This window comes from Rhinopithecus roxellana, chromosome 7, assembly GCF_007565055.1.
Source record: "Rhinopithecus roxellana isolate Shanxi Qingling chromosome 7, ASM756505v1, whole genome shotgun sequence".
Classification (NCBI taxonomy): Eukaryota; Metazoa; Chordata; class Mammalia; order Primates; family Cercopithecidae; genus Rhinopithecus; species Rhinopithecus roxellana.
The window spans coordinates 43,678,712-43,691,350 of record NC_044555.1 but is presented as its reverse complement, the minus strand read 5'-3'; the positions used below and the strand labels follow the sequence as shown (position 1 = coordinate 43,691,350).

At 40.2% G+C, this 12,639-nt stretch overlaps 1 protein-coding gene across 1 annotated transcript; it reads left to right on the top strand.

The window, feature by feature from the left end:
• The first annotated feature begins 713 nt into the window (after positions 1-713).
• On the top strand, positions 714-8,129 carry CDX4 (caudal type homeobox 4). The gene is made up of 3 exons (XM_010362879.1): positions 714-1,203; positions 7,015-7,160; positions 7,923-8,129. Exons 1-3 carry the CDS (start codon positions 714-716, stop codon positions 8,127-8,129), a joined length of 843 nt encoding a protein of 280 aa, XP_010361181.1.
• The last annotated feature ends 4,510 nt before the right edge of the window (positions 8,130-12,639 follow it).

The following is a 12,639-nucleotide window of genomic DNA, read 5'->3' as shown; positions in this document are numbered from 1 at the left end:
ACCTACACAGTACCTGGCATACAGTAGACGCTCAACAGAGTTGTGAAATGAATCTTTGCCCTTGGAAACAAAGGCGTCCTCTTGATGGACGGAATGAGGAGAGTAAGGGAAAGCTCTTTTCGTTGGCAGCCTGGGCCAGTGCCATGCAGTAAACCCCTGCGAGGGAATTTGGGCAGAAGGAGACTGCAGATGCAGGTTGGACGCGGGAAGATCGGTGAAAGGGAGGAGGACGCGGTGTAAGGACTGATTCCTAGAGAGCGGAACTTTGCCCTGTTTCTGCAGGTCTCTGTCTGACTTTGAGGGGAGCTGGTCAGAAACCCCTGGAGGAGTTCCTGTCCTCAAAAGCACAATACTGACGCTATGGGGACCAGATGGACAGAATCAAGAAAGATGAGACAGAAAGGCCTGGGAGCTTGGGGAGTGGGTGAACAAGTTCCTGTGAAAGTGAAATGGCCCTTCATTTGAATGCAAATGCTATGTAAAAGCCTGAAGCCCCTTGACGTCAGCCCAGTCATTGGTGGCCTATCTATACAGGGCTACCAGTCACCTGGATACCCTCGCAGGAAACGTGGGATGGAGTAGTCTGAGGGGTGCAGAGGAGCTTGCGGCACAACTACGTACTGATAAATTTATTCTCTGGGCTTCTCAAAGTCGAGTTGGGGCCTTACAGGGACCTCAGGATGGCTTAGGGAGCGCCTTCTACCCAAGCCACGATGTACGGAAGCTGCCTTTTGCAGAAAGAAACAGGCATGTACCCGGGCACTCTCAGGAGCCCTGGGGTTGGCGGCACAGCTGGGACAGGAGGCACGGGGGACGGTGGGAGTCCGATACCAGCCTCCAATTTCGCTGTGGCACCGGCTTTCTCGCACTATATGGGGTATCCTCATATGCCCAGCATGGATCCTCACAGGCAGTCTCTGGGAGACTGGGGCTCACCCTACAGTCTCCCGCGAGAAGACTGGAGCGTGTATCCTGGGCAGTCTAGTACAATGGGCACAGTGCCGGTGAACGACATGACCTCGAGCCCCGCCGCTTTCTGCTCGACCGACTACAGCAACTTGGGCCCTGCGGGCGGTGGAACTAGCGGTAGCCCGGCTGGTGGGTCGCTTGTCCCGACGGACGCAGGCGCCGCCAACGCCAGTTCCCCCAGCAGGAGCCGCCACAGCCCCTATGCATGGATGCGCAAGACCGTGCAGGTGACGGGTGAGTAATCAATTCCAATGCCCACACACTTTTCCTTCCTTCCCTTCTGCGCTACTTTTCTCGGTCGGTCTGCCCTCGTACTTCTCAGGCCACTCCCAAGAGGGCTTAGCTGAGGAGACCCCTATATGGCTGACTGACCTATTAGGCATCTCCCTCGCGTTCGCCTGGGCTCAAAACTCACTCACTGAGTGCAGTGATTGCAACTAAACCTACCCTAGAGGTGATTTTCGCCTTTCGCTGGTCCATGAAGAAAATGAGTGAGTGGACAATGGGTATGTTGAGCCACAAGGATCAGGATGCAATCCTGTAGTTGCCCACATAGGAAAAGAGATGCATGAGAAAGCTCAACGGGTGAATGAAGAGAGAGGGCAGCTGTGGTGTCCCGTTGTTCAGGCACTGCTGCTTGAGTTCCATTTCCAAACCCTTACCCATCTGAGCGGGCTGTCTCCCACCTCCCCGCCCCCAAAGCTGGTGATGCTCAGTTTAGGTTCACAGTGCTTGGCTGGCAACAGACTCTCCAGTTTAGCCACGAAGTCCCCGACGGCAAAGCAGCCTCGTCACCCTGGCCTCTCAGGGAAGTTCCAGCTTCCTTCCTACAAGTTGGCAGAGGCAAATGGGCCTAAAATCCATTGCCGTCTTACAATGTCCTTTCTTCTAACCCAAGTGTTGAGGCAGGCGAGAAGGCTAGAGCACTGACCTGGCACATAATACGGTGACTAACCCTCACACCCGCTGGGCACGCAAACGAATCAGCTCCAGCACTAATAAAGGGCTAAAGCCCTCATAACTATCAACGCAGGCGTCTCTCAGGCGTAGGGGCTGAATGCAGGTCTGCGGCAGTGCGCAGGAAGGCACAGCGATCGCGATCTCAGCCTAACCAGCAAGCCAGTGGGCGACTGCTGGGAGCCAGGGTGAGGGAAGTGGCTGTTCTACTTTAATCTTAGACCGGAGCGGTGGGAGGAATGTTTGTTTTCAACTGTTGTTCTTTTATTACATTCTTTTTTTTAATGTATTTATTTATTTCTACATTCTTATTATTCCAACCCTCGCTCCCTGTCATTAGAGAAAATTAGCAAAAATCGACCCTGAGTATTTTCATCCCTCTAGGGAGGAAATGGCATTTCAATAGCATTTGTCCACAATGATTATGCTCCTGTTCTCAGTTCTGCACTTTGTCTTTCCTCCAAAAAGCAAAGGCAGGAGGGTGGGAAGTGACCCATTTTTACCATTAGGAGAACTTTTAGCCAGGAAGAGGAAGTTCTGTGTATTAGAACATCACTAGAGTAGCAATCCCAAGGTAAAAGTAGAGTTCTTGGTTTTAAAGCGTTTGCAAGTAAATCTGCATTTTTTAAAAATATGAGTGAGTCTGTCGACAAAGTAGAATAGAAAAAGATGTTAGGGTGGGGCATTCCCGGAGTTTTTATTACATCTAATCTCGGGGTTATAATTAACATCCACTCACTAAACCCTAACAATCAGAAAAAGACACAAAAGCTAGAAAAGTAGTTGCTCGCAGTCTAGGATTATGTTTTGAAACACATTAAGAGGAAAGTCACTGGCGTGCTGTTTGCAATAGAGAACAAGAGAGGAAATGGATGAGATAAAAGAAATTACCTCCAGCCTTGATTTTTCTGTTTATGAGGAAAAATATGACAGTTTTATCTGATTAAAGGTCTTCCATTTACATTTGCTTTTATTAGCCTGAGTCTGTCTTGGGTAATTCTAATGCCAGGAAAGTTTTCGAAAAGGGCTCCTTAGTCTCTTGCATGTTCATCATTAGCTAAACCCTCAAACCTGACTTTACAATGGCACCTTCACAAGATTTTCTATCCAATTTCTATGAGAAGTTTAAAATTGAATGATATTGGAACCCTTTAGATTATTGGCAGCCTATTCTATAGATAAGGCTTCATTAAATTAAAACTTTGTTTAATTTTAATGTCTTATAAATGAAAATAACCCCTTAGCTGTATTCTTATAGTCTAAGGTGCATATTTAGCAGCAATTTAAGAATATGATGAAAAACTTTGGTTATCTCCCTAGAAAAATGCACAAAGGCACAGCAGCACACACACAAGTAATTTGTTACATAATTTCAGGAGATTCATGGATCCATTGAAGCCCTTTCAAGGGACATCAGGTTATAAACCCCAAGAAAAAAGTTAAACCGATCACCTCACTGGGCCACCCACTGAGGACCAAAATGCACCCATTTATATGCTTAGCGCATAGTGGATCTTAAATATTTGTTTAATGAATGAATGAGTCAGATCCTCCTAAATTTTCCACTTCACCCTGTAGTATTGTGGGACAACATATGGTTTATGACTGAGAGGAAAAGATGAACTTCAATATGAAAGTAACCCTTGATTAAGGTAGTCAAATGAAAGTTCTTTCCATTACTGAAAAATGTTTTAAATAAACGTAAAAAAAGAAAAATACACGTATTAGTGGACAATCAGAAAACATTTCATAGCGACTATTATAGCATGTGAATTTCTAATGAGAGCAAAGAGGCTGACACATAGATTAAATGACTGCTCCCTAAGTGATCTGATTTAAATGGAAGACATGTTTATCTACTCTTAGTTCTCTAAGTGGTCTATTTCTATACATATCTAACTTTAAATATTATGCAAAAAGGAATATGACAGAAAAGTTTCTATGGAAAGTTAAATATTTTCATGTGCTTTCACATTTTAAACATTGGTGAGGTGATAACCTAAGCAGGCTGGAGAGAGACTTTTATGTTAGAAGTGGAAAAGAGGGGGAGAGGAGGAAGTAATTGTGATTGATTCTGATTCTGATTGATTGTTTTAAGCCACTGGACAACATGGAGGAATTTATGCTTAAAAGGCATTATTCAATAAGGACACTTCATAAAATTAGTTGCTTAATAATTCTCGAGAGTTATCATTGTCTTCCTTGGTTTTGCTCGTTTCACAGAACAACTTTTAAAAAATGAATTTGGATGCAATTTTTAGCTATAAACAGTGAAATAAATCCCATAAGATGAAAAGTCCTCACAGTGGGGTCAATTAAACAGTACTTCCTACAGAAAAATATTTGTTTTTATTATCTTTACACTCACTCCCATCATCATCATCACCTCTATGTTTGGAGAGTGACTTTCTGCCTAGCAGCACTTTTGCAGCCAGTCTTTCAAATGAACAGCATTTTAATTTTATTTAGGGTGACAAGTTATCATATATTGTGACATTTGCTTGTGAATTCTGGGGAGATAATGTGGTTGGGAGGATGGGAAGGACTCCATCCATCTTTAACTACAGAAGTTTTTCTGACTCTTTGAGGAGAAGGCAAATACATCTTAGATAGTATTAATTTCCTAAATAAACTCAATAACGGCTGAAAATGGAGCCCATCACACTCAGAAATGATATAGTCTCTAGAAGAAGAGAACAGCTTGAGCAATAAAAGTTCATTCTGTTAGTGCTATTTTTTAGTGCTTGGGTATGGGAATATGGACATTATACTTTACCAGAAAATGTCCAAATCCCCTTCATCGTCTATTTTGGTTTCATCATTTTATCTGGTTTCATCATTTAAGAAGAGGCAATGGGATTGGGAGAGACAATTTGAGGAGAGAGACACAAAAGGAGCACCGGGAAATTCAAATTTATTTCTCTTCGTAAACTGTGTAGTCAGTTTTTTTCCCCTGAGCTACATCTTCTTGGAGTTTCAGGTCTTATCTATCAGATTTTGGCAACAGACTCTTTTTAACACTTCACATGGCTTTGATATGCAGCCAGGCTCTTCCTTACCCCTCCTTTCTTCAGAGGTTATATTGCCGGAAAGGGTAGGATTTTTATGGCAAATAAAGGGGCCTGGTCTTGACTTTATTGTCCTCAGAAGAAACTGCAAGAGGGAAATTTATGACCAATGGGGGTGGGGAAGGACTAGAGTGTTTCCAGAGTTATTGATGTCTGGTTATATTTATTGATGATCAAAGAGCATAAAACATGGATAAAGACAGGTTGAATTTTTAACCAGTCTGCCTCAAGTTTTAATTTAAACACTCAGCAACTTTAAGATTAAGAAGAGTTTTAGAAAACATGATTTCAAAGATACATTTCGATCTCAAGATTCGATGTTCTAGAAATAAATGAAATCTCCAAGTTTTCATTTTTTCTGTAAATATACATTCTGTCTTTGCAACATGCCAAAAGACAAACTTCTGGTTTCCAGGTTTTTGCTTAGGTTCAGGAACCCAGCTCAGAATTTAGGAGTTTAAGGTAGGTTAACTGACTGGACCACATAGTTTTCCTTTTCTAAGGGCAGGGAAAGGAGATTTCATTCAGTTCATTATTTATTTAGCCATTTAGATTAATCTTAAAATATATCACTTATCTAAAATTTATTTCTTCACTCATGTCCTTTTTTTTTCCTTTTCTGGAGATGAAAGGGTGTCTCACATTTGTTTGGGGCTTGTAAATTCTGAACCAATTGGCTGGTGTTCCTGAATGTAAAGAAGATTCAGAATGGGATCTGATGCTATGTAACTCTTTTGCTTTTTTGTTAGGCCTGTGCTGTATCTTAACACCTCAATGGAGTTTAGGGAATCACTTTAAAGACGTCTTTGTCCTATGGATCGCCCCCAAAAAATCACATAAAAAACAACCAGGGAAGATCAGAAGGTGTATTTAAAACCCACAGAGAAAAGGAGGAAGATCCTGGAGGAGGGTAGAGAAATTAAAAGGAAAAGGGAACTTCCTAAGTACCTTTGGAAATTTTGAAAGGAAGAATAAAGCTCTATTTGAAGGAGGGCATGAGGAATTAGTTAAATGTTGTAACACAAAGCAAATGTTTGTATATCCTTTCAAAGGGCATGGAATACTCACTTTATTCTGCTTAAGTCAATACCTCCTCCTTCCCCCATTCACTATCCACTTGGTAATAAAAATTAAGACTCCCACATAAAAACTATTTTTTTCTAATAGGTAATGGGGTTTTCTGAAACAGAATCTGCTAAATGACAATTAATGTTTTCTTTTTAAATTACTATTCAAACCAAACTCTAGGAAATTATGTAACTATAGTGTCAGGATCCCACAAGTGTTTTCCACTCTTGGGCCACTATTATGCATCCCAGCATATTTGAACTTGGAATAACATTTAGTTAGCATGCTTAAATAGCAGTCAAAGATATATGTTTGGGTCCCCACTCCTCAATTCTCTAACACAAAGTCATTTACCCTGAGCTTCATGTTCTTATATGTAAAATGGAGATAAAACATGCTCTGCACAATTCAAGAAGGTAGGTAAGAAGTTTAATATGAACAGTATGAAAAGACTGCATAAAAGGTTTAATAGGAACAGTATAAAAAGACTGTATAAAATGTAATGGGAAGTACCTGTATAATGGCATTACTATTACTGCCAATGCTAATCACATATGTAAGTGGGAAGGTAATAAACACCATGGGTTAAAGTGTTTAAGCATTTTCAATGCTCTGCTATAAAAATAGGTCAAGATGGGATGATTGTGATTTGACCAATCATTTTAGGAGATACATTCATTAAATAGATGTTGATTTTATGTATAAAGAGAGATATAGATACATAGATATATGTCTATGTCTATAGATGGTAGACTGAGATATTGCTATCATAGCCACAGATGAGAATGTATTTAATGGAGAAATGGACTTTTATGAATATTTGATTCAAAAATATATTTATTTTATATTTTAAAGTAAAGAAGAGGGTGGGAAGAGTGTCTATGATTTCTTTAACTAAAACGATCTCCAAGAAGCAAAAAATGATTAAATGCAATGCTTTCTCTCCTAACAGGGAAAACCAGGACAAAAGAAAAGTATCGTGTAGTTTACACTGATCATCAAAGATTGGAGTTGGAAAAGGAATTCCATTGCAATACATATATCACCATCCGGAGAAAATCAGAGCTGGCAGTTAACCTGGGCCTTTCTGAGAGACAGGTACACCAGAAGTATATCAAACATGTCCCATATAGTCAATTTCAATAGAATCAGAATTCTAGAATTGTAAACTCCCTTGATGCGTTGCCTTATCCCAAGTAGCTTGCATTTCGACCACGTGTGAATGCACATTGATATCGCTCTTGTCTATCTCCAGCAAGAGATATATAATATGTCATCACCCTTGTTCACTCATTTATGTTTCATTAATACTTTACTAATAGGAAGACAAACTTCCTATCAGTAATAGTATACTTTACTAATAGGAAGACAAACTTCCTATCAGTAATAGTATACTATTACTGATAGGAAGATAAATTTTCTATTTTACTTTATTTTATTAATATTTTACTAATAGGACTTTTTAGTGAAATATTAATAAAACATAGAAATGGCTGATTATAATTACCTTTGCTATTTAAATATCTCTCTCTTATCAGCACTCCTCAGCATCTATCATTCCACCATTATTTATTTCCACCTGTGCAACAGAGGAGGTGGGTAAGGTATAATATTAAGATTATTGCATTCAGAGTTAGTAGCCCTAGACTTGGATCTCAGTCTCATCTCATGCAAAGTACTTGCCCTCTCTAAGTCTCAAGCTTTTTTTCTAACCTGTTAAGTGGGCATATTTCAGAAGGTCATTGTGAGGCTCAAATGAAGTGATGCATATGAAGGGGCTTTGTAAATGCTAAAGTCTGTGTACAATATCAGAAATCACTAAGTTAACTGCATTCAGTATGTTGCTCCATTGTGTTTCAGGTGAAAATCTGGTTTCAGAATCGCAGAGCCAAGGAGAGAAAGATGATCAAAAAGAAAATCTCCCAGTTTGAGAATAGTGGAGGCTCGGTGCAAAGTGACTCTGGCTCCATCAGCCCTGGGGAACTTCCTAACACTTTTTTCACCACACCATCTGCTGTTCGTGGATTTCAGCCTATTGAGATACAGCAGGTTATAGTCTCTGAATGAAAGAAAGCAAAGGGAAATTTAAAGTGCCCTTTTTTTAGTGGTACCTTTTGGGTCTCTAAGCTATCTGCAGGGGAGTTGGAGCAGGGTGTAATTCCCTGTAAGGCAGTATTTGGAACAGATGGATGTACAATGGGTTGAAGATAATTTAGGGGACTCTTACTTTTAGAAACTATCCCCAGAAAACTCCTGTCATGTGCTGTGCTTTATGTCACTCAGGAAGCTTAGTAGTAAGCTATATAATTAAAAGCTAGAATCACAGGCCCTTTCAAGTCTGTTCACAATTTCAGAAACTTGCTTATGAATAGACTGTAAAATACAATATTGCCAGAAAGCACATTTGTGTATGTGTACTTTTGTTTGTTATTTGATGCTAGGTGTTTTCTTTTATGCTATCTTTAAGGAGTGAAAAGAAGGTAAACCGAAGTTTATCTATCTTTAGCTACCTTACTAAGTGTTTAATACAAGAGCTAACATAATTTTTATAACAAGATAAATGTTTTAAAAATCATCAGAAGGTGATTCTGATTCCATTGTCACTACTTAACAAGAACAACCAATAAAATAGACAATTTTGGCCCTCAGTCATACTTGTCTGGCATCAATTATCTCAGAACTTTCAACCTGCAGTGTCATTTTAAAATCTTGTCAAAACAATGAACCCAGACTAAAACAAAATAGGCCAGCTTGGTTGAGTAAGGCACATCTCCAACTCATAGAATAAACTCTACCCCCTCTTCTGTCTCTCCATTCCCATTCTGGTAAGACTTGTGTAAGCACAAGACAGTGAACTGATATGTAACCCGTACGTGCCATCACCTTTCAACCTGTTCAATTTTACCCACATCATGTCATGTCAATGTAGTTTACTGGTTTATAATCCAAGAAGCTGCAGTTTACAAATTAAAAACACACAGCTTGACTAAGAAAAGGGGTTGCAGTGATCCAGGTTGCCGAGAGCTTTTAGTGTGGGTCCAGCATACTGTTTGCATATTGAAGTGGGCAAAGACTAGGCTGCAAGTCCTTTTGAATTGAGATGGTTTAAAGGAAAGCTTGATTAAAGCGTAAAAGCCATCAGGGTACAACTTTTGCTTTCAAGATACACTTTCATTGTTCTTAAGAAAGTTAGAATTTTGAGCACAACTATCTGTCTTTGAGTTGGGAGTAAGAAATGTATCCTCCCTTTCCTTATGAAAATCTCAGAAAGAGGTTTTACTTCCCATGGCTGCTCCTGAAGGCACATCATTTAGTTCTGAAAAGATTTAAGGGGAAAAAAAACTTTTCCATTCTTGATCCAACCTCTTGGAATTATATTCTTCACAACACATTTATGAGGAAGGCATCAATTGCCCTATTTTACTGATAGGGAAACTGAGATGTGAGCAATCAAGTCACTTTCCAAAGATACATAGCAAGGATATTGTGGATGCTGATGTGAACCCCTAGCTACATAGGATGATCTTCCTCGGTCTCTAGTGATAAGTCCAAACTCAAAGCATCCCTTTCTTTTCATTTTGTATCTGATTATACTACTGAAGGTGCACACAGCTCCCTAAACACAAATCAGTGGATAATGACCACCTAGGAATGCAGCCTAAGTTTTCTTGTTTTCCAGCTCCCTTACCCTTCTGGTTAGTGAGTTTGAAGCTTCTACTAATAATCTTAATAATGCTTTATATATGTGTAATATTTTTATATATTTCAATGCAATTTTACAACTGTTATATTATTAGACCCAATATCCTCACGAGATATGAAAGAATTGCTACCCCTATTTTGTACTTTGAGAAGCTAGAGACCAGAAACACTTAAGTATCTTTGATAAACTAATTCACTTCTCTTAGCCCACATCTACATATTGGTGGATGGTGACAAGGATAGATCAATTTAAATTCTTTCCTCTTCAAAAAGTTACTGACTTTTTCAGTAAGTTGTTGGCAAAATCTAAAACTAGATCTCAGGTCTGCTGATTCAGTGAATGTTTATCGAGTGCCCACTCTGCCAGGCACTATGCTAGGGTTTCTTGACTCCCAGAAAAACACATATTCTACTCCACTCACCGCCTCCAATAAATTTGAGGTGAACTACACAGCATGCTAATTGATTGGCAGGCCATCTGTAGTGCTGAACATAGAAAATAAGCATTGAAATGGGTCCTTCCAATCTGGTGGAGAGATGTGAAGTATTACTTGTCTATGTACATTCAGAACTTAATTTTGTCATCCTAGTCCTCACTCCACAAAAGGTATAACTTTGGCTATAGCAGCAGGATTTTCTCAGGAGTTTCTCTTTTCTGCTGCAAACAATCTTTCTCCCAAAGAAAAGCATTTTCCTATTTTTATAGATTCTGATTCTCTAGACCGTGCAAACAGAACCAAAATGGAGCTTTTGTTTTGACTAGCATATTGCGGCCACTTCCTCTAAGAATACATGCTAATTCATTCTCTGAGACCTAAGAAAAGTATACAACCACAAGCTTTTATTTCTAGCTTATGGAGGTTTATGCTGGAGGTATGTAGAGAAAAGAAATATAAACACTGAAGCTCAAAAGTTGCATTCAAAGTAGGTTTTAATAGAGGCTTTTTTCTTTTTCACGGGGAAAGCGGCAAGAATTAAAAATACCAAATAACTGAGTGTTCACTTAGGGTAATGGGATTATGAGGGATTTTCTTCTTTTATTATTACTAAAATTTATTATGTTTTATAATGGGGAAACAATGTTTCCTTCCTAAATATTTCTTTAGTTCATCCTCAGGTAATTTGCAGACTTTAGAATCCTCCTTGCAACTTGTTCAAGTATTCCAGTTTCCCAGTAACTTTCTTAAGGCCCTTGATCTTATTTTGCAGTTGTTTGTGTGGAGCTGCAAAGAAAGGTCTTTGGGAGAATCTGGCTTCTTTTCAAAGAAGGAAGGAAGCAAGACCCAAGGAAAGTTTTTCACTCTTGGCTCAGATCCAGAGAATCTGGTTGCTTTTCTGAGTTGGAACATTTTAATACTACTATATTACGTCAAGAAGGAAAGAAGGGGCCGGCAAGGGAGGAGGGTGGTGGAAGGGAGAGGTGTATTTATAACAGGGAATAAGGAACATTTTGGGGGTGATGGATTTATTATCTTAATTGTGCTGATAGTTTTATGAGTGTATACATATGTCAAAACTCATCAAATTTTATACTTTAAACTTATAGTTCCTTGTATGTCAATTATGTCTAAGAAAGCTGCAAAAAACAGCAGAGTTGTTGCAGTCCTGGTGACAAAAAAGGGAGGGAGGGAATCACTAGACTATTTAGTCTATAAATATAGTCACTTTATATAACTTAGGTTCAGCCCCACCTTCCCAGGTAGAGATCACTTGCTTGTATGTTCACGTCTAAATGTGCTACTGAGGAAGGACATCAACAATTGATAATCATTGGGTGTCTCATATCATGGTGAAAGAAGAGAGACAAACCCTCTCATATTGTTTTATATTGTTTTATACTCAGAAAAAGAAAGAGAAGTGAAACCAAAGGCAGGTAGCCCAGTGCCTAGGGGCCAGACCCGAAACCAGGCCTGGGCCTGCCTGACCTAAGCCTGGTAGTTAAAGATTGACTCCTGACCTAACCGGTTATGTTATCTGTATATTCCAGGCATTGTATGGAAAGGCATTGTAAAAATCCCTGTCCTGTTCTGTTTCGTTCTGATTACTGGTGCATGCAGCCCCCAGTCATGTACCCCCTGCTTGCTCAAATTGATCCCGACCCTCTCATATGGACCCCCTTAGAGTTATGAGCCCTTAAAAGGGACAGGAGTTGCTCACTCAGGGAGCTTGGCTCTTGAGACGGGAGTCTTGCTGATGCTCCCGGCCGAATAAACCTCTTCATTCTTTAACTCAGTGTCTGAGGAGTTTTGTCTGTGGCTTGTCCTGCTACATTTCTTGGTTCCCTGACTGGGAAGCGAGGTGATTGGCAGATGGACGAGGCAGTTCCTTAGGTGGCTTAAGCCTGCCCTGTGGAATATCCCTGCAGGGGGCTCCAACCAGCCCGAGGGACACAGATCATGAGAGCACTCCCAGGTAGGTATTTGCCCTGATAGGAACGCCTTGCCAGAGCAGTGTGTGGCAGGCCCCTATGGAGGATCAGTGCAGTGGCTGAACACCAGAAAGGAACTGGTACTTGGTGTCCGGACATCTGAAACTTGATAAGACTAGTCTTGAGAACTTGCCCACTCCATTTGAGTGGAAGTGTGGCCTGATCACCCGCAGCATGCCTTTATTGGCACTTTGGTTTGGTTTTGGTTTTGGTTTTGACTTGGTTTGAATTGCTTGACAAGACAAGTCTTGGGGAATTGCCTACTCCATTTGAGTGGAAGCATGGCCTGATCACCCACGTTGTGCCTGTACGGGCACTTTGGTTTTTGTTTTTGACTTGACTTGGATTGCCTGATACTTTGGTTTTGGTTTTGGTTTTGACCGAGCTTGGATTTCTGGATACTCTGATTTTGGTTTTGATTTTGGTTTGGTGTAAACTGCAAAAAGT